We start from the raw sequence: 19,190 nt of genomic DNA, 5'->3' as shown, positions 1-19,190 counted from the left end.
GAAGGGAGAGACGAAGAGGGGGCAAGAGGAGAGAGGCTGAGAAGAAGAAGAGAGGACAAAAACAGGCCAGGGCGAGGGAAAGAGCGTGATAAATGGAGAAATGGGAGATAGATGGAAAGTTTAAAGTCCAGACTAGCGGGGGGGGGGGGGGGCTGCTGGGGTGTTTACCAAAGGAGAAGATGGGACGGTAGCACAGGCAGATAGAGATGATATATTCTGCATCTTTACTTGTATGCTTTTTCAAAATCACATGGATGTAAGCTGCATCCTGGACATCCACCGACAGATACTTGCTCAAGAAAACAAAAAGGCAGCTTGTTGATAACATGGAGCCTTCGTCACATCAGCACTACTATGAATCCATAGGTTAGTTGAATCAGCTTGTATTGCCACAGCCTAAGAAAGGCTTGGTCTTTCTGAGTCGCTGGTCGCAGTGATGATTATTGTGTCATTTGTGGGCATTGCTGCCATGTTGTCTTGACGTGTGTTCAGGACTATGTGGGGATGCAATGGGGGGGGATACAGTCCTGCGAATAAAGAAAATGGCGCGTGCACTGGGGTGGCTGCCAGTCTAAATCCTGACTCCAGCCTCGCAAATGCCACCCACACCTCCACACCCCAACAACCCCCCCACACCCCCAACCCCACACCGTCCATACCCCCCCACCCCAACACCTCCACACCACCACCCCCCCCCCACAACCCCACACCCCAACACCTCCAGCTAACTTCAGGGTGCACCTGAGCAAAACAGTCGGGCCACCAAGAGGCCTGAGTGTGGTTGAGCCATGCAGCAGGAGAGAGAGCGAGAGAGCGAGAGAGAGTGTGCATGTGCGTGTGTGTGAGTGTGTGTGTGTGAGTGTGAGTGTGGAATAACACAGCAGACAGAGAAGCCAGGGACGACCATCATATCGCAGCAGGCAAATGTTTTGTCAAAAAGGTTTTAAAGGATATCTACGTCCATCCCCTTCTCGTATGATGACAGTTGAGCAGTCAAACTTTAAAGGAAATTAAACCCATGGAGAATACATGTAGGATGGTTGTCATAAAATAAATGTAGTGAGCCATGCATATTCACGTGGCTGATGCAAATGATTGAAGATTTCAAAAAATTAACATACCCATCTCGGCATGTCAATTACATCATCACTGGTGATTTCATGGACGCCATCACTGAGATTGTGTCAGCCACTCGGAGAGATGGTTAGACTGATCTGAACTGGTTTCCGTCTGTAGCCACTGAATCCAAGGCCGCTTTGGGAAGACTGGGTCTGTGGACAAACCTATTAGGAAAAAGAAAGTTTTCTTTCATGGGCGGTCTTATCCCCACATAGTAAATGTCCGTCGTGAGTATTTATTACAAACGAAACACTGAAATGACGAACTATCAAAAAACCTGCTTGTAAATGAGTTTGAAATAAAAGTATAATCTGTATTATGCCAACCTGCACAGCTAACAAATGAACTAGCCGTGAGACCTCGACCATTGTTTGCTTTGAAGGTCAAGTCAAGTTTATATATATATATATATATATCACATTTAAAACAACCACAGTTGAACCAAAGTGCTGCACAAGCTTAAAATGCAACATAAATATAATATAATGAATATAAAAATATATGTAAAGAAGACATAATAAATAAAGAATATAAAATATAAACAATATAACATAAAAGTGAAAATATATTTGCTCAATAAAATCATGGTGTCAAGCTCAACTTGAACTGAATGCCAGCGAGAAGAGGTAGGTCTTTAACCGAGATTTAAAAGTCTCTTAGTCCATGGGCCAAGACCCAAAATATGATAAACCGGCACCATCTGGGTGGGTAAATTCTAGTTGTGATTTTTTTTATACCTATACATCCCTAGTTTATGTTTTGATATGATAGACCTCTCAGACTGGTAGCTTTTCAGTGGTTATCTCCTCATGAAGTAAACCACCCCCTAAAGTAAACTGCATTTTTGCCGCTGGTGCATATCCTGGTTTAGGCTCATGGTTACGACACTTTTCAATGTTTTATAATATTGTGGTTGGTATCATTTTAAAGGGTGCTTTCTAAGCTTTCATTCAAGCCCACTGGTGAAGCTCTCTGACAAACATATAGGTCACTAGAGCTCTTCAAACCATCAAAAACACATTTTTCTACAATTTCTGCCTAAACTGTACAATTTATTTAAGCCCTGTGGTATCAGGGAACATCAGAGACACAAAAGACAAAAACTGGAATACTCACAGGACCCCAAGAATTTAGGAAATGTATACTATACCCATACTATTTCATTGTTAGATGTGGTCTCAGGCCTAAAATAAGAGGGATGAGTCTGGCCGAAATTTCTCAAGTTGTCTTCATAGGTTTGTTAGGTAAATGTAAAATTGTGTTTCCATAGCTCTTTAAGTATGCCTTGCCAAGTAAGTGTAAATGTATGAACATTTTTGGCCACACTTATAGCAGGTAAGTAAGGTAGGTAAGTGTATAACCATGTTGTTTCCACAGGTAGGCTATAAAAGGTAAGTAAGGTAGGTAAGTGTATAACTGTTGTTTTCACAGGTAGGCTATAAAGGTAAGTAAGGTAGGTAAGTACAATATATGACCATTTTTGTTTCCACAGGTACGTATGTGAGGGAAGTATGCCAGGTAAAGTTTGTCAAAACGTAGTTTAATTTGTTAAGATGTACGTATATGAACAACTGTATTCAAAATGTGTCCACTCTTTCAGAACAATATTAAGACAATGTAATCTACCCTTCCTGAGATGCCATGCCATCTGTGACTACAGTTCAACATCATTAACATCACTGTCATCCACATCTGAGTCCGTCAGCTGTGCAACAGGCTCTTCCTTACTGCGTTGGTTGGACAAGTTTGTAATTTACACAGGTTTGTGCACTTCAGGCCGTTGTTGAGGCATGTGCACTCTGGTAGTTGGTACGACCTCACACACTTGCAGGACATCAGCTGCAAGACAGCATCTGATGCTGGAGAACCACGCATCCACTGGATCTCAAGCTGCCCCTCATCGTCTGTGGTCCATCCATGGTCCTTGGGGCTTGGTGCAGATAGCTGGGCTCGAAGAGACCATTTCCAGAGTGCAGCCTGATAGTTGGCACGAAGAGAATGCATTAATAGGCAATCCTTGCATGGTGGAAGCTGACTAGACTCTACCTCCCCATGTTTGGTGCAGAAAAGTTGGTACCAAAGCATGTTGACATTTGTAGTGTGTGTGGAGGGTACATACATGCGGCATGTGATTTCCTGCAGCTTCTTGAAGAGCTCATCAGACACATCCCAAGAACGGCCAAGTTCAAGGAAGGCTTCTTGTTATGTCCTGTCTGACTTCATCTGTTTGAAGGCGCTCACTTTCCCATGTCCTGCAAGTGCGCTAACAGTGTTGCAGCCGGTGAATGCATGCATACCAATCAAGGCACCAGCAACACTATCGCCAAGTGACTGGCAGAGTTTGGTGATGTCCAGGAACCTTGTCCGGCTCTGTGTGCCACATTTTTGGTATACTTGGCATGGGACATCTTTACTCAAACCTAGAGTCAGCACCAGAATATCTGTGTCATCAGCTGTGATGACCACAGCCTTGTAGCCACACTCTGCTGCATGATGAGCATGCAATAGCATGCGGGTGTCAGCCTCCTCCTGAGAGGATTTGAGCTGTGTTACTTCCTCCCACTTGTTCTTGCTGATTTTGAAGCAGACCTCTTCACAGGTAACATATAAGGTCTTATCTTTTAGCTTTTGTCTTGGGTGCTTTCCATTCTTCAACCAAGAACTTGATTAGACTGGCTTTGCTGGCAGCCCTGCAGCTTAGTTTTCTCCACTGCTGGATGTTGTGGCCGGAAACAATACTCCTGAACTGGATCCCCAAGTCTGCACCTCTGTTTACCCTTTCTGCATCTTTGATTGACATGTCCTTGTAAACATCAAAGACCACATCAATGTGTTCACTCTTTGCACCTTCATGTAGGACCCTAGCTAGTGTTGATTCTGTCAGCTGTGCAAATGTCTTGTCATTCCCTTTCATCTTTTGCACCAAGCTCTTACATCAGTGATAGTTGTTGATGGTTCTGGAATGACTTCTGCTGGGGCAACACTCTCTGGCGAGAGCTGCCTTGTTAGTCTTGCGGAGAGATCCATCCCCATTAGCTAGGGCCCATGGCAGTGGTCCCAGGGGATGAGCTAACACATCGCTCATATGTAGCTCTCGGGTCTGGGCCACCAGAACCATGTGGCCAAACAGATTCCTATCTGCCTTAAGAACTACTTCCTTAGCTTGCCCTTTGCTGCGTGGTTTCTTTTGAATCTCTGAGAATGTTTTCAGCTTCTTTTTTTTTCATCTTGTCGTGGAACTGTGTAATTGGTGGTGTTGTCTCAAGATGTTCATGTTTGAAGGCTTGATATGCTTCCTCTCCTATCTTTTGGGCCTCAAGCAGGTCATTGGCCACATCTGGCAGGGCAACAGATGGCAACAAACTCATATTGGTCTGGACTCAGCGGATTCACCCAGCAGTTTTCCAGGATATCAACAATGGACTGTACATCAGCCACATCTCTTTTGATCCGGGGCAGTTGTAAGTCCGGGTGATTGAGCTGAGAATCGCCTCGACCCACCATCACCCTCAGTTGCCTCAGGTAGGCACTGCGGTACTCTGATGTTAAGTAGTACTTGGAGACAGCTCCAGGCTTGAGGCTGAAGCCTTTTGTTCCTCCAGGTGTTTGCGTGTCCTTGTTTACTGTCTCTTTGATGTTCTGATCAACAGGAATTAGCCCAAAAGGATTTTGGCTGCAAATTTGGACAGAGAAGCCTCCCTGCAGAAAGTGGGCACGCACTTCAGGGTGTTCCACAGGCAGTTGCGTCATTTTGGCATAGTAATAAGACAGGTAGCGAGCGTAGTTGAGCTTGTCATAAGCAAAACACCAAGGGATCATCTCTCGGATGCAGGCAAGATGCAACATCCAGTTGCCTTCTCTGGAAGCTCGAATCAGGCCCAACATAATCTCTGTCATATCAAGGTATGACAGCCAAAAGGCTGAAGGACCATGCTGGGTCCGGAGGGAATCTCGGTAGACCTTGAACAGTTCCATGGTGCGGTTGATACACATGGACTTGTGTACTCACAGTTTCCAGTCAGTAGTGTTTGAAAAGCTGCTCCAATGGAACGTTTATAATATCTAAGGTCTATAAATGTCTATAAAATAGACCTTAAAAAAAAATTATATTGACCCCTTAAAAAAAAAAAAGATAAGGCTTCACCCACTCAGTTGGTCTGGTCTGGCCTGCATGGAATAAGGACTCCGAGAGATATTGGCCAAAGTCATCCCTCTTATTTTAGGCCTGAAATCACATCTAACAATGAAATAGTATGGGTATAGTATACATTTCCTGAATCCTTGGGAGTGCTGTGAGTATTCCAGTTTTTGTCTTTTGTGTCTATGATGTTCCCTCATACCACAGAGCTTAAATAAAGTGTATAGTTTAGGCGAAAATTGGCCCATGGACTATCTCGGGTCTGAGCAGATCTTATGTGCACTGGTAAGTTGTTCCAGAGATCAGGGGCAGCTACTGCAAAGGCTCTGTCGCCCCTATTCTTAAGCCTAGATCTGGGAACATGTAAGAGCATCTGGTTTGTCGACCTGAGTGCTCTGACTGGTGTATGATGATGTATTAGCTTAGATAAATAAGGTGGTGCCAGCCCATTTAAAGACTTAAAAACAAGTAATAATAAGGTGGGGTTGCTCTTACTGACGGATCCTCCAGTGGGTTAAAGGGAGATATTTTGTCATGATGTCGCTGCCCCCCCCTTTTTTTTCTCTCCCCAATTGAATTTGGCCAGTACGCTGCTTCACCCCCTCTGCCGATCCGGGGAGGGCTGCAGACTACCACGTCTCCTCCGATACATGTGGAGTAGCCAGCCTCACCTGACAGAGAAGAGTTTCACCAGAGGGACTCTACCGACCAGGGGAGGCGCTAGTGCAGCGACCAAGACACATACCCACATCTGGCTTCCCACGTGCAGATATGGCCAATTGTGTCTGTAGGGACACCCTACCAAGCCCTACCAAGACTTGAGTTCATGAACTGCCGCCTCATGTTTGGGCAGCCAGTGCCAGGGGGTTTCTTTGTCCAGTAAGCATCGCAACAGCTCACAGACACTCAACAGGTGTGGCATGAATTTGGCCAAATAGTTGGCAAAGTTGATGAGATGTTGCACACCTTTTGCATCTGTTAGATTGGGCATGTCATTGATGGCCTTCACCTTCTCTGGGTCAGGCTTCAATCTAGCGGATGAGAGAGTGTGGCCATGAAACTGGACTTCGGCTACCTTGAACTGCAGCTTCTTTAAGCCTAGCTGCAGCTTGACCTCATGGCAGTGCTCCATCAGTGTCAGGAGCTTGATGTCATGGTCAGTCTCAGTCTCTTTGTTTGTGTCCCCACAGCCCACAACGCAAGATGTCATCCGCAATAGGCTCGATGCCTTTCAGAGCAACCAGGAGCTCATGCTGTTTTCGCTGATACACTTCAGGTGCCACGGATACTCCAAATGGTAGCTTGAGCCAGCGTTTCCTCCCCCAGGGGGTACAAAAAGTGGTCATGACACTGTTCTCGTTGTCGAGTTTGCATTGCAGAAACACATTTATGGCATCCACCAAGGTGAAGACTCTTGCTTTTCATAGTTTGTACAGGACGTCCTACAGAGTAGGCATAATGTAGTGAGAGCACTTTATGGCCTTGTTCAGGAACTTAGGATCAATGCATAGTCTCAGCTTTTCCGGCTTTTTCACGATTACCAAGTTACTGATCCAGTCGGTCGGTTCTATGATGGGTGCAATGTGGCCTTCAAACTTGTCCAGCTGGGCTTTAACAGTTGCCTTCAGTGCAACGGGAACATTGCGAGGAGCGCACTGAACTGCAGGAATACTGGGATCCAGGTCAAAATGGATTTCCCCGGGTACAGATTTCACAGGTGAGTTGAATACATCACCGTATCTGTTGAACAGCTGTTCCTTGGTTAGGGCTCTGGGCTGTGCATGTTCCACTTTAAGTACATCATCAGGGATTGTGAAGTGCATGAGACCCAGGCACTCACAGGTTAGAGTCCGACAGAAGAGGATCTTGGCTTGTCTTCACTATCTCAAATGAGAGCTCGTATTTGTGGCCTCTTACTGTACATTCAGTCCCAAAGATGCCTATGGAGTCCAATGTCTCCCCTGAGTACAGCTTTAGTCTGTTGTTGCTTGGATGGAGCGGTGTGTTGGGTGCCAGCCTTTTGTTATCCTTGAGGCTCATCACATCACAAGTGGCCCCAGAGTCCAACTGATATTGTTGTGGCTTGTTGTGAAATCTTAATGTTATAAACCATTTCTTCCCGTTTGCTTGCACTGCACCGACTGACTCACGCATGTATATGTCCTCATCACTGTTTTGCTCTGAATTCTCTGCAATATTTTCCATGCAGTGCACTTTTCCATCAGTAGGTCTTATTTTGCTTTTTTGACACACTTTCGCAAAGTGATTATGCATTCCACATGATTCGCATCGTTTCCCAAATGCTGGGCAGTGTTCTCTGCCCCTTGAATGTGAGTTGCCACAGTATTTACATGCATAGTCTGCGTCCACAGATTTGGGCGAATTACTCCGCCTCACTTGGTTATGCCCGGATTGTTGCTTAGCGACGGTGTGAGCCACGTGGGTATGTGGACTCGCTATTTCCATTGTTCTCATTCGAATGTCAGTCTGTTCCGCTGCGCGGCATATCTCAATAGCAGTGATTAACGTGAGTTCATTTTCTCTTAACATTCTGCGCCTTGGGCTCTCGTTTGCAACACCCAGTACAACATCTCATCCCTTAGCTGTCCGTACTCACAGGTTGCTGCCTTTTCTCTCAGTCTGGTCACAAAATTGTTTATGGATTCGCATTCATCCTGTTGGCAGCTCCCAAACACATACCTTTCATATAGCACGTTCTTCGCATGTTTGATATGCCAACGCATTCAGTACCGCTGCGGCATCCCCTTGATCCTGCTCGGAGAGGTTCAGGTCCGCATTCATTTCCCATCACGCTCCTCAAGAGTTGCAGCCTGAATTTTCTTGTCCCTTTCAGCGATACCCGTAACGAAGGCGTAGTCCTCATATTCGGCCCGGAATATGACCCAATTGGTGCTCCAGTCGCCCGTGAAACTCATTGGTGAGGGGGGTGGAATGTTAGCCGCCATGCTAGCTGTTAGCAAGTGATACGCACCTGTTACGTCGCTTTTTGACTCAGCTTCAGAACTACTCGAGTCCGATCTTGACATAGCCTGCCCACTCAGCTAATATGTAAATCCGTGAAGCGAAAATGCAACTTGATTGATTGATTGATTGACGTTTGTCTAGGATATACCGAAAGCATGAACAAATGACAGACACATGTGCCAAGTTCAGAAGTGTAATCCCTCGAAGCGAGTAACGACTCCCCTTACATCCGGGGTACGGCATCAAACAACAAACAAGTAGATTGCCGATAGTTGATCTAAGTAGACCCTGTAACAAATTTTGCTGCTATTTTACTGAATAAACCTTAGCTAGGTATAATAGCTCCAGTAAACATTTAGTGTACTTAAATATTCTGACCTCGGTTCCTTATGGTAATCCTTATAAACACTTATCACATTATAGTCTTAGGTCAAATCGGTGTCGGTTTGCTTTTGCAGAGATTTGTGCTTTCTCACAAACACGGAAAAATAGCCAGAGGCAACTTTATGTAAAAACAACAACAACAACAACAAAAACTGCAAATATCTCCTTTTCATTTTTCATACCGTCACTGCTAATTCAGTATTATGGGATTTAAACCGTCTATTAGCCCGTAAAACTTAAACGTAAAAGATGATGCGGGGCCTAAACACGGAGGAAGGGGGGAAGTATGGCATGAGCAGAACGGATGGGCAGGGGGACGGACGTTGCTGCTGATCGGTAGGGAAATCAAATTAACAGCATGCAGCCAAAATCTAAAATCAATCAAATCTGTTATAATCCATGTTATAAACAGCTTATATATAAACTGTTGTTCACTGCTCAATATCCCAGTGATGGTCTGGTTAAACGTCCAACAAATTGTGACCACACGCATATTTTACAAGCGCGGTCCCGCTACGAGAGGGAAACTATACCGTGCGCGTTCGCGTGCCAACGTGGCGGTTAACAGCCAATCAGAAGTGGCGGCGAAGCCGTCACCAAATTTTGCCGTTATTTTAATGGAGGGAATGTCTGCGACGGCATTTGTGATTGGCCGACTGCGACAGACTGGCACCGCCTCCTATATGTGGCGTTTAAAGAGGCATAGGGAGAGTGCCAACGCGTACTTTTCTGCCGCCCTAAACAGACTTAGTTCGAGTGGTGTGGCTTCAAAATCTGGTGAGTAAACTTTCCCCTGAGCTCGCAAATACAATCAGTTCAATAGAATCAAAATGACTTACAGTTTTTCTCTTAACTTTTGCATCTGTGATGTTCATGAAAATTTGATGCGTTCAGAGGGGGAGTGGGGTGGGGACTAGACTCAGAACATCCAGCGAGGCCTATATGATTCATTGAGAAGATAAATATTTGATCGCTTGCCTTGTAATGTACTGTATGTGAAACGTGAGGAGGATGGGCAACAAGCTTACTCACATGCATATACAGTCAGATCAGTATGTGAATTCTCATTGTTACTGTACCACTGTTAAATGGAACCACATTGTAATTTCAAGCTGATGAAAGGAAATGCTGCCAAACACGGCTTACTTGTTTATTTATTCATTTATTTTTGGCTGTGGTATTCTCTTTCTCTCTCTGTGTCTGTCTGTCTGTTTCTTTCTCTCTCTCACTTCTTTTTCTTTATGCCTCCTTCCTCTGATAGACAAGGAAGATGCTGCTGAGGTCACTAGGATCATTCTTCGTCCTTGTGGGGATGGCCTTTGGTGTTCCTGCTCAGGAGAAGCGCATTCATCACCATGGTGACCTGAGTGACCACGCCCATGACGATGCCCGCGGTTTCCAGTATGACCATGAGGCCTTTCTGGGCAAGGAAGAGGCCAAAACCTTTGACCAGCTCACCCCTGAGGAGAGCAAAGACAGACTGGCGTATGTTCTGCTACCCACCTTCAGCTTTGCTCTCTCCAAAGGTAGACTGAAGATAACGCATTTAGTGGTATGGTATCATTTCCCAAGGAGTGGGACCGGACAGCGTAGAAATCAACGAAACCCCATATGCGGCATGTTGAGGATAAAGGGTTGTGGAGCCCAAGATCCCCATTCAAGCGGGCCATAATTTCTTTTTTGACTTCTTTTAGATATAGATTAGATGTAGTTTGTGGGGAAATGAGAGCAGGAGATGGTTGTTTGTCTGACTTTCCACTGCGTATTGTTTCAAACCTTAGTTCTGGAACATATGCTTATATCTTGCATAACATGTTGTCTTGTCTACCCATGTCCTTTGGATGAAAACACTCCTCACACTGCCACGGTTAGGAGTTCCCGCCCCATCAGAGCTGCCCATAATAACAATATATACACCAATTCTTTTATAAGACTCTTTGGGTAAACTGTACATTAAATTAACTGTGTTATGTAAGATAAAGATGAGTACACTACAAAATGACAAATTATGGTCATCTTTTTGATAGTACCATCACATATGTGGTTTTGATCATCTGCTATAGCCTCCACCAGCCTGTTGGAGCTTGGATGCTGTACTTTCTTTCGGAAAAGGGTCTTCATCATGATTTTCTTCTACACATTTTACCAAAAAGACCTCTTCAATCTGAGAATGATCACATGATAGAGGTTCAGGCAGCATGGAGCCCCCCCCCCCCACCAGATTTATCTTGATCTGTCCCACCAGTTGTAGTTGTCCACATTTCATATTTCCTGACATGTTCTCAGTCACACCATAAGGTCCAGATGGCCACACCTTTAAATTATTCCATTAATATCTTGATGTGCAGGCATAGCAGAGTGATGCTGCCTCATATCCTGTTAGAATTATCTCCACTTGGGTGGTTGGTAGATCAATTTGGACTGAATCTGATGGACGTGTTTCCCCAAAGTGTTTTGAAATTAAATAGAAATACTTTAATGAATTCTTTCAAATGTATCATTCCTATGTCCTGGCACAGTTCAGTTCATAGACTGGTCGACAGTAATTCATCAGTATGACATCCACTTATCCTGTACTCTAAGAAACGAGAGGTACAAGTTTAGCCTGCCTCTGAGCTCCCTTCATCTCCTATTATGTTTCATATTTATAAAGTGTCTTCAAGCCTTCAAAACTTGATGTTTTTGAGGAAAAAGGGTGGACAATATCCAGTGCTCACTCCAAATGTCCTCTCCCTCGCAGGAAGATTGTGGACCGCATCGACACGAACAAGGATGGTTACGTGAGCCATGGGGAGCTGCACTACTGGATCAAGCACCGCCAGAGGAGGTACATTGAGGAGAACGTGAACAAGCACTGGAACGAGTACGACAAGAACAATGATGGCAAGATAAGCTGGGAGGAGTACAAGAACACCACCTATGGCTACTATCTGGGTAGGACAGGCACAAAGGGGACTTAGTGTCTCTTTTGTAAAGAGAAAAAGGTTGTGTGTGTTTGTGAGAGTGAGCGAGAAAGTATTCCCATGTCTGAATGAGGAAAGGATTGGATCCATGCTAAGAGCAGGGGGTTGGGGTAACTGGTGGTAGTTTGGTGTGAAAGACATTTGGCCCGATAATTTGAATTCAGCAGAGGGGGCGTCTGGGTAGTGTAGCGGTCTATTCCATTGCCTACCAACACAGGGATTGCCAGTTTGAATCCGCCGTGTTACGCTCCGGCTTGGTCAGGCATCCCTACAGATACAATTGGCCATGTCTGTGGGTGGGAAGCTGGATGTGGGCCTCTGGTCGGTCAGGGCACCTGTTCAGGGGGGAAAGGGAACTGGGGGGAATAGTGTGATCCTCCTACGTGCTACATCCCCCTGGCGAAACGCCTCACTGTCAGGTGAAAAGAAGCAGCTGACGACTCCACATGTATCGGAGGAGGCATGTGGTAGTCTCCCCGGATCGGCAGAGGGGGTGGAGCAATGACCGGGACGGCTCTGAAGAGTGGGGTAATTGGGCGCTTACAATTGGGGAGTAAAATGTGGGGGGGGAATACCCCCTCCCCCCCAAAAAAAATAATTCAGCAGAGGGTCATAACAAGGCTGCCACTTGAGCTGTGGCTTTAACATCCAGTGATGATCTGATTCAAATTCATCCCAAACGATGATTGCTAAGATTGCATGCTGCTGCACACAGTAGGGTTGGGGTTGACTCATTTCTAATTCCAATTCAATCCATCTGACCAATATTATCATTTCTTTCCTCTGACAATTAGAAAAAGAACCCAATTCTTCAGCTCATAAATCAACGTCATTCAGTCCTCTGCTGTGTGAAACGCCTTGATAGCGTTGAATCTTTTCATACTTGTCATCGCTGTGTTTTCAGATGAAGAGTTCGATGACGTGGATGACAAGGCCACCTATAAGGCCATGCTGACCCGTGACGACAAGCGCTTCAAGGCGGCTGATCGTGAAGGCGATGGTGTTGCCACGCGTGAGGAGTTCACCGCCTTCCTTCATCCTGAGGAGTTTGACCACATGAGGGACATTGTTGTGCAGGTGAATACCTCACTATCTAAACACCAGGAAATGTAGGGACACATTTCCATGATTTTTCCCTTTGGCTATATTTCCCAACATGTCTAAGATGATTCAGGCACTTACTTGCTGATTTACTATTTCCAGTGTGTAGCTGTAATATTCCATTGCTTCTTTCAGACTGAATATACTGACTCAATATATTGCAACAAGCCAACTTCCACAAGCTGGAACAAAGCCCGGAGAACCTCACAGATTAATGTTTCTCTGAGCGGGGGAGATTTCATTAGGGCAAGAAAACGTTTGCAATGTTCCACCTATGAAATACTGGCAAACCAAATCTTTAAAACGTTTAAAAAGAAAGAAAAATAGTGAAGAAAATGGTATATTTGGGTATTTTGTAAGGTTTTCTTTCCACTTTACTTGATCTGACTAGCTGGCATATTAAAATTTTACAAATATCTTGTGCAATACAAGCTGGAAAGCAACATTCACAAGTATGAATAAAAGAGCTTCAAGGGTTTATTTGTGACAAATCCCAGAATGTTGCCCAGATGAACTGATTCAATTTTCTGGGATTTCCTTACCTGGATTATTGAGTGTGCATCAAGACATTTGTCACATACTTCACATACAACTACAATGAGCAGTGAAAAGCCTATTGGCAAACTCCAAACCTGCAAAAAAAAGAAGTAAAACACAAATAAATAGGGATAAAATTTTAAAAGTTAAAATCCAGGGCATCCGGGTAGTGTGGCGGTCTATTCCATTGCCTACCAACATGGAGATCACTGGTTCGAATCCCCGTGTTACCTCTGGCTTGGTCGGGCATCCCTACAGACACGATTAGCCGGATGTGGGTATGTACCCTGGACGCTGCACTAGCGCCTCCTCTGGTCGGTCGGGGCGCCTGTTCAGGAGGGAAGGGGAACTGGGGGGAATAGTGTGATCCTCCCACGCGCTACGTCCCCCTGGCGAAACTCCTCACTGTCAGGTGAAAAGAAGTGTCTGGCGACTCCACATGTATCGGAGGAGGCATGTGGTAGTCTGCAGCCCTCCCTGGATCGGCAGAGGGGGTGGAGCAGGGAGCCGGATGGCTTGGGAGAGTGGGGTAATTGGCCAAGTACAACTGGGGAGAAAGGGGGAAAATCCCCCCCCAAAAAAGTTAAAATCCAGAGAGTAAACAGAGGGTAGATGCTCATAAATATCTAAATACTAGTATTCATTTAACCTCATCCAGAAAAAAAAATCCAATAGATGTGCAATTCCACATTGCTTGCCCACATCAACTTTATTTATAATTGATACTTCATAATTGAAGTTTTGCCTCATTAGTGATATAAATATATGATAGTCCAAGAGTTTAGATTTTAGTAAGACATTTCTCCAAGCACGTGGATGTATACAGAGCATTTAATTATACTGTACATGAGGCTTTTGAGGAACAAACTCACAGCAGGAACATCCTGACAACCAAACTGTAAGAAAGACAACCTTGTAAGACCTATTTTGCACTTTCAGGAAACGGTCAATGACATTGACAGGAACGGAGATGGAAAGATTGACTTGAATGAATACATTGGTACGTATTGCCCATTTCCTGCCATTACACAACACTCTTTTCTCTGCCTTCCTTTGCCTTCTGGCAAGCCTGGTGTAAAGTAAAGTCTCCTAGAGACTTTACTTTAGAAAGATCGATTCCAACTCATCCCTTGGTCAATACGACATTATTTAAGGGGCATAAATGGGTTCCATGAGTGGCAAACCTGTGTCCTTGGCCTTTCACAGGGGACATGTTCACACCAGAGAATGGGGAGAGTGAACCTGAGTGGGTCCAGACAGAGAAGAAACACTTCACAGAGGTCAGAGACGCCAACAAGGTAAAAGGCCCTTCTGCTCATTCAGCTTCTCGGAGTCAAAATACTGATGAGCCACCGGGGCTGTTAGGTCTGAACACATGACATCTACTCAGATAATCTGGTCACTGATCCCCAGGTCAGCAGACAGAACTGTGCACGAGGACATGAACTGTGAAAAATGTGTGCATGGAAGAAATGGGGGGGGGGCATTTATGGGGTCCCTGGGTGGCATGGCAGTCTATTCCGTTGCCTACCAACACAGGGATCAGCGGTTCGAATCTCCGTGTTACCTCCGGCTTGGTCAGGTGTCCCTATAGACACAATTGGCCGTGTCTGCGGGTGGGAAGCCGGAGGTGAGTATGTGTCCTGGTCACTGCACTAGCACCTCCTCTGGTCGGTTGGGGCGCCTGTTCGGGGGGGAGGAGGAACTGGGGGGAATAGCGTGATCCTCCCACGCGCTATGCCCCACTAGCGAAACTCCTCACTGTCAGGTGAAAAGAAGCGGCTGGCAACTCCACATGTATCGGAACAGGCATGTGGTAGTCTGCAGCCCTCCCCGGATCGGCAGAGGGGGTGGAGCAGCAACTGGGATGGCTCTGAAGAGTGGGGTAATTGGCCAAGAAGAACTGGGGAGAAAAAGGGGGAACCTTTTTTTTTTAAATGATGAAATATGAAATATATTTTCTTCATGAGTCCAACTTGATTTGTAGGCAAAGAGCATTACACAATTATCAGAATACATACAGTACATATATATGCAGTAGTAGCTACCATGGTACGGTTGCCTCTTGCATTTTGGGCAGGGTTTTTTTTCTCTCTTTTTAGTCTTATTTTAAAGGCTATTGGTTGCTTTATAACAGTCTGTCAAAAAACATTTTGCACACGTCTTTGCTGCTCTTGATGCGTAGGATGGTTACCTGGATGCTGGCGAGGTCGCCCACTGGATCCTACCAGGAGAGGTGGACCATGCAGACAATGAAGCCAAACATTTGATCCATGACACAGACACAGACAAGGTACAGTAGGCTCGAGGTGCTAGGCCACGGCAGACACCACCCTTTCTGCCAATGAAACTGAAATCAAGTGTTATGAACAGGTTGCGCAACTGTTTCAGAGAGAGGGTGAACTGCTTCTGCTGGATGTTCTTGTAATTTTCTGTGTAGCTAAATGGTCATTTCTCCAGCTGCTCAATCGTTAACCTATGCCTCTCTTTAACTTGTTTGTAAAATCAAGGCACAGCCTGCAAAAATGTGCACTATAAAGTTTAAAACGTGTCACCTTCCCACATCCAGAGACACCAGTGCACATCCATGTCCTCACATGCACTGGCTGGCCCATCTTTTGTTTTCATTCTGATATATTTTGTTAATCTCCCCCAGACGTTTGTCTGGGTTTCTGTAGGGCAGCCAGCCAGTGTACCACGCCAGTAGCAGGAAGGGTTTAGCGTCTTGCTTAAGGGTTCTTTAATAACAGCTACAGGATTGAAACCCAGGACCTCCAGTTCAAAGACAACCTCACTGACCCTTAATCCATCTTAGTTTCATTACTTTGGCTTAGTCACCACTTTGACCCTGCTCATCCATCCCCTCACAACTGCAAAGATGAACAAATAAGAGTCCTTCTCACAAAAGTGTGTTTTGGAAACCCATGAAAAAGAGATTTCAGTCATATCCTGAGTCAAACATCACACAAACACTTAGCATCATCCAGAGAAAACCCCTAAAGTGAGTCACAGCTCACATCTCACAGTCATGCAGTCACTGTCAGTGCTGTCATAGCTAATAATCAACCTGATGAAAATAATTGGGGGTAATGACCTGTTAATTATAACACGCTTCTCTCTCTCTCTCTCTCTCCAACACTCTCTCACCTCTTTTCTGTTCTTCATCACCTCATATACTGTCTCTTTTACTCCGCTCCTGTCATCTTTTCAATTCCTCCATCTAACATTTCCTGTCTCTTGTTTGTTTCTCTGTCTGTCTGTTTCTTCTCTTTCTCCACAACAATGATGGGCGAATCCGGCAATCATGCAACACAACAGGACGACAAAATTACCAAGAAGGAGATTCTGGCCAATTGGAACATGTTTGTTGGGAGCCAGGCCACCAATTACGGGGAGGATCTAACTAAGAGACACGACGAACTTTGATGACATTGTGTCATGCAGTGGGGGTGGGGGGGTCCAAGGGAGGAAATGTAAGGGGTTTTTAATTCTTGCTAACACAATGGAGAATGCTGTTACAGTGGTTTAGGTATTTGGGTCTTGACTGGTTTGGTTGGGATGGAGGTGGGAGTCAGTCAGGGTTGGGGCTCATATTCATACTAGTCTTTGTGCACACTCATTTTAATGGAAGCTCACCGGTGTGGTGCATGTACATCCACAGACCTGCCTGCACTCCAGTAGTGGTTGATAGTTATCATTTTGTGTCCACAACTACAGATATGTGCACAAATGCATTCAAATTCATCATATAGTTATGGATTTGTGTTTAAGCAGGCAGTCACAGTGACACACACACACACACACACACACACACACACACACACACACACACACACACACACACACAAACATGTGCCTCAATAAGTTCATCCCCCACCTTTTCATAAATTCATTAAAGATGTTAGAAAACCAGGTAACAGTCTCAGTTTACAAATTTCTTAGGCAGTGGCCTCTTAAAAAGACACGTTGCCTCTGAAAAATGACATATGCCACTATGATTGTAACGTGCATGTGAGATCACATCTTTCAAAGGGGCCCTAATGCCCAATGCAACATGTAAGAGCCAAGCTGTCCACGAGAAAGGTTGCAGGGGGGGATAAAAGGAGAAAAAGATGTAAGATGGTGAAGGGAGGAGACAAAATTGAATTACTGTTTATCGGTTGTGTTTTTCTTCGTGTTTATAAACTAAAGCCATGTTGGTTTTCCTACAATTTTTTTTTTTGTGTGTTCACTTTGGAGTTTTTTTTTTTTATTGCCATATTTCATGTTATGTCAATGGTATGTAATATTATGTATGTTGAGAGCACAGGGTCTCCTAATAGCATTGTAAAAATGCAAAAAAGTTTTTGACAGATTTGTTATGAAATTTATCGTAGACCATCGTGATAATCCAGCCATCTTTCTTAGAAGTCACCTTGAAGTATATTTGCAAATGGAGTTTTAAGGGCCATGTTTTAAAAAATAAAATCAAATAAATGGATCTCTAAAATTGAACTTTTAAATTGAAAAAAAAAGTTTTTGAAAAATTGTTCATTTTGAGTGATTTAAATATAAAGAAAACGGTCAAAATTAAGATTACAATTGTAAAGATGACACGAATTTCATGGTTTATCACGTCAATTCTTCATTTTATTGATTCTAATCGTTCCAAATTATGCAAGCAGCACATATCCCTGGTATGTAAGTGGTGAGTTAAAGATATGTGATGTATACTGAAAGGATAAGGAGTTCATAGTTAAATTCCCACTGCAAACTATTGTATCACATTGAAAGCCACATTTCAGACATCAAGGCAGTCTGCAAATGCAAGCCCCATGCAAATCAATGTATATATGGAAAGAAAAGACTTAATTTTGAATAATTCATGTTTTACTTTTTATGTTTCTTTGATATGAGTAAATCTGAACTATTTTAAGTTGATACAAATAGAGAACACGTTCTGTAAAGAATTCCCCAAGACGGTTCATGAGGTGAGTCAACCTTTTCATTGTACATTGTGCCTGCCGTTTCCATTCTATAGACCTGTTCATCCTTTACTCTGGTCTGTTTCTTTATTCGTTGTCGTTTTTTTGGCCAGGACAACCGTCTTTCTCTGTCTGAGATCCTGGACAAGGCAGACGACATTAAGACCAGTACCATAACTGACTTTGGAGGCATGGTGGTAGATGAGCACGATGAGCTGTGATACTTCTCTCTGTCACAACTGTTGTATATTCTGACACATTACTGTCTTCACCCACAACTGGATGCCATAAGGGCCCAGTTCCATGTCAAACCCTGGACCCACACACATGCCACATCTGTGGACTCAGGTGGTTACACCCCAGTATTTAACCCCCCCCCCCCGTATTTTAAGTATTTTTGAGTCAAATATATGGCTTTATTATCATAAGACATTAGTCCTGGATTATAGCTCAACATTTCTGTGTATTTTCTTTAATAAATCTGCCAACATTGCACCCCTGCTGGTTGAACCCTGCCATAGGCGTGTGGTCCTAAATGCTTGTGTCCAAGTACTTTTGTCCGCCGACACATCACACATGTTAAGTAAAAGGTGTTACCAACCCCACTGTTCTGAGACAGATCTGACCCCATCAAACCACTTCCCTTTCGTTTGTTTGTGCTCGTAGCACAGATTACCTTGTTTTTGGGCATTTTTCAAGGACTAGAAAGGGTAGGGCACAGCTGATACTGTGGGATGACATTGCTCTTTCAAACAGTTGTAATTCAACTTCAGACTTTGCATTATCTTATACCAATCAATCAGTTTTCAAGGTGAATAATTTTTTTCTCAAAGTTAAGAGTCAAGGCCCAGGGGATTGCAAATCAAATTTCAACAAGTTAATATCACCCATAAATAATTTTCTTAAAATATAAAAAATAAAAAAGAAGCAATTTCCACCATCTGAAAAAAGGAAAAATTGACAATCTTGCAAAATGATGACAAAATAAACATTTTTCAT

General features: G+C 44.2%; 2 protein-coding genes across 4 annotated transcripts in view; one reads left to right on the top strand and one right to left on the bottom strand.

Annotated features, from left to right (window-relative positions):
- Positions 1-1,156, bottom strand: part of pax10 (paired box 10) — a 16,217-nt gene extending 15,061 nt beyond the window's left edge. Inside the window, exon 1 of the mRNA XM_056288709.1 lies at positions 1,122-1,156. Coding sequence (XP_056144684.1) covers positions 1,122-1,133 — 12 coding nt within the window. The 5' untranslated portion in view covers positions 1,134-1,156. The remainder of the gene's footprint in view (positions 1-1,121) is intronic.
- An 8,180-nt stretch (positions 1,157-9,336) lies between these two features.
- rcn3 (reticulocalbin 3, EF-hand calcium binding domain) lies at positions 9,337-19,133 on the top strand. 3 transcript variants are annotated; one of them, XR_008810809.1, is made up of 9 exons: positions 9,337-9,403; positions 9,888-10,111; positions 11,367-11,560; positions 12,494-12,666; positions 14,167-14,227; positions 14,434-14,525; positions 15,413-15,520; positions 16,546-18,197; positions 18,305-18,412. XR_008810809.1 is itself a non-coding variant. In XM_056287324.1 (8 exons), the coding sequence occupies exons 2-8, from the start codon at positions 9,897-9,899 to the stop codon at positions 18,410-18,412; spliced, it is 951 nt and encodes a 316-aa protein (XP_056143299.1). In that variant the 5' UTR covers positions 9,337-9,403; positions 9,888-9,896; the 3' UTR covers positions 18,413-19,133. The 3 variants fall into 3 exon arrangements, 2 of the variants coding, with proteins under 2 accessions (XP_056143299.1, XP_056143298.1); XM_056287324.1 differs by lacking the exon at positions 16,546-18,197 and having other exon boundaries at positions 18,305-19,133; XM_056287323.1 differs by having other exon boundaries at positions 16,546-19,133.
- Positions 19,134-19,190: the final 57 nt, after the last annotated feature.

This window comes from Lampris incognitus, chromosome 10 (assembly GCF_029633865.1).
Source record: "Lampris incognitus isolate fLamInc1 chromosome 10, fLamInc1.hap2, whole genome shotgun sequence".
Lineage (NCBI taxonomy): Eukaryota > Metazoa > Chordata > Actinopteri > Lampriformes > Lampridae > Lampris > Lampris incognitus.
Note: the sequence above shows the minus strand (reverse complement) of the source record. Positions and strands in the feature narration are given on the sequence as shown.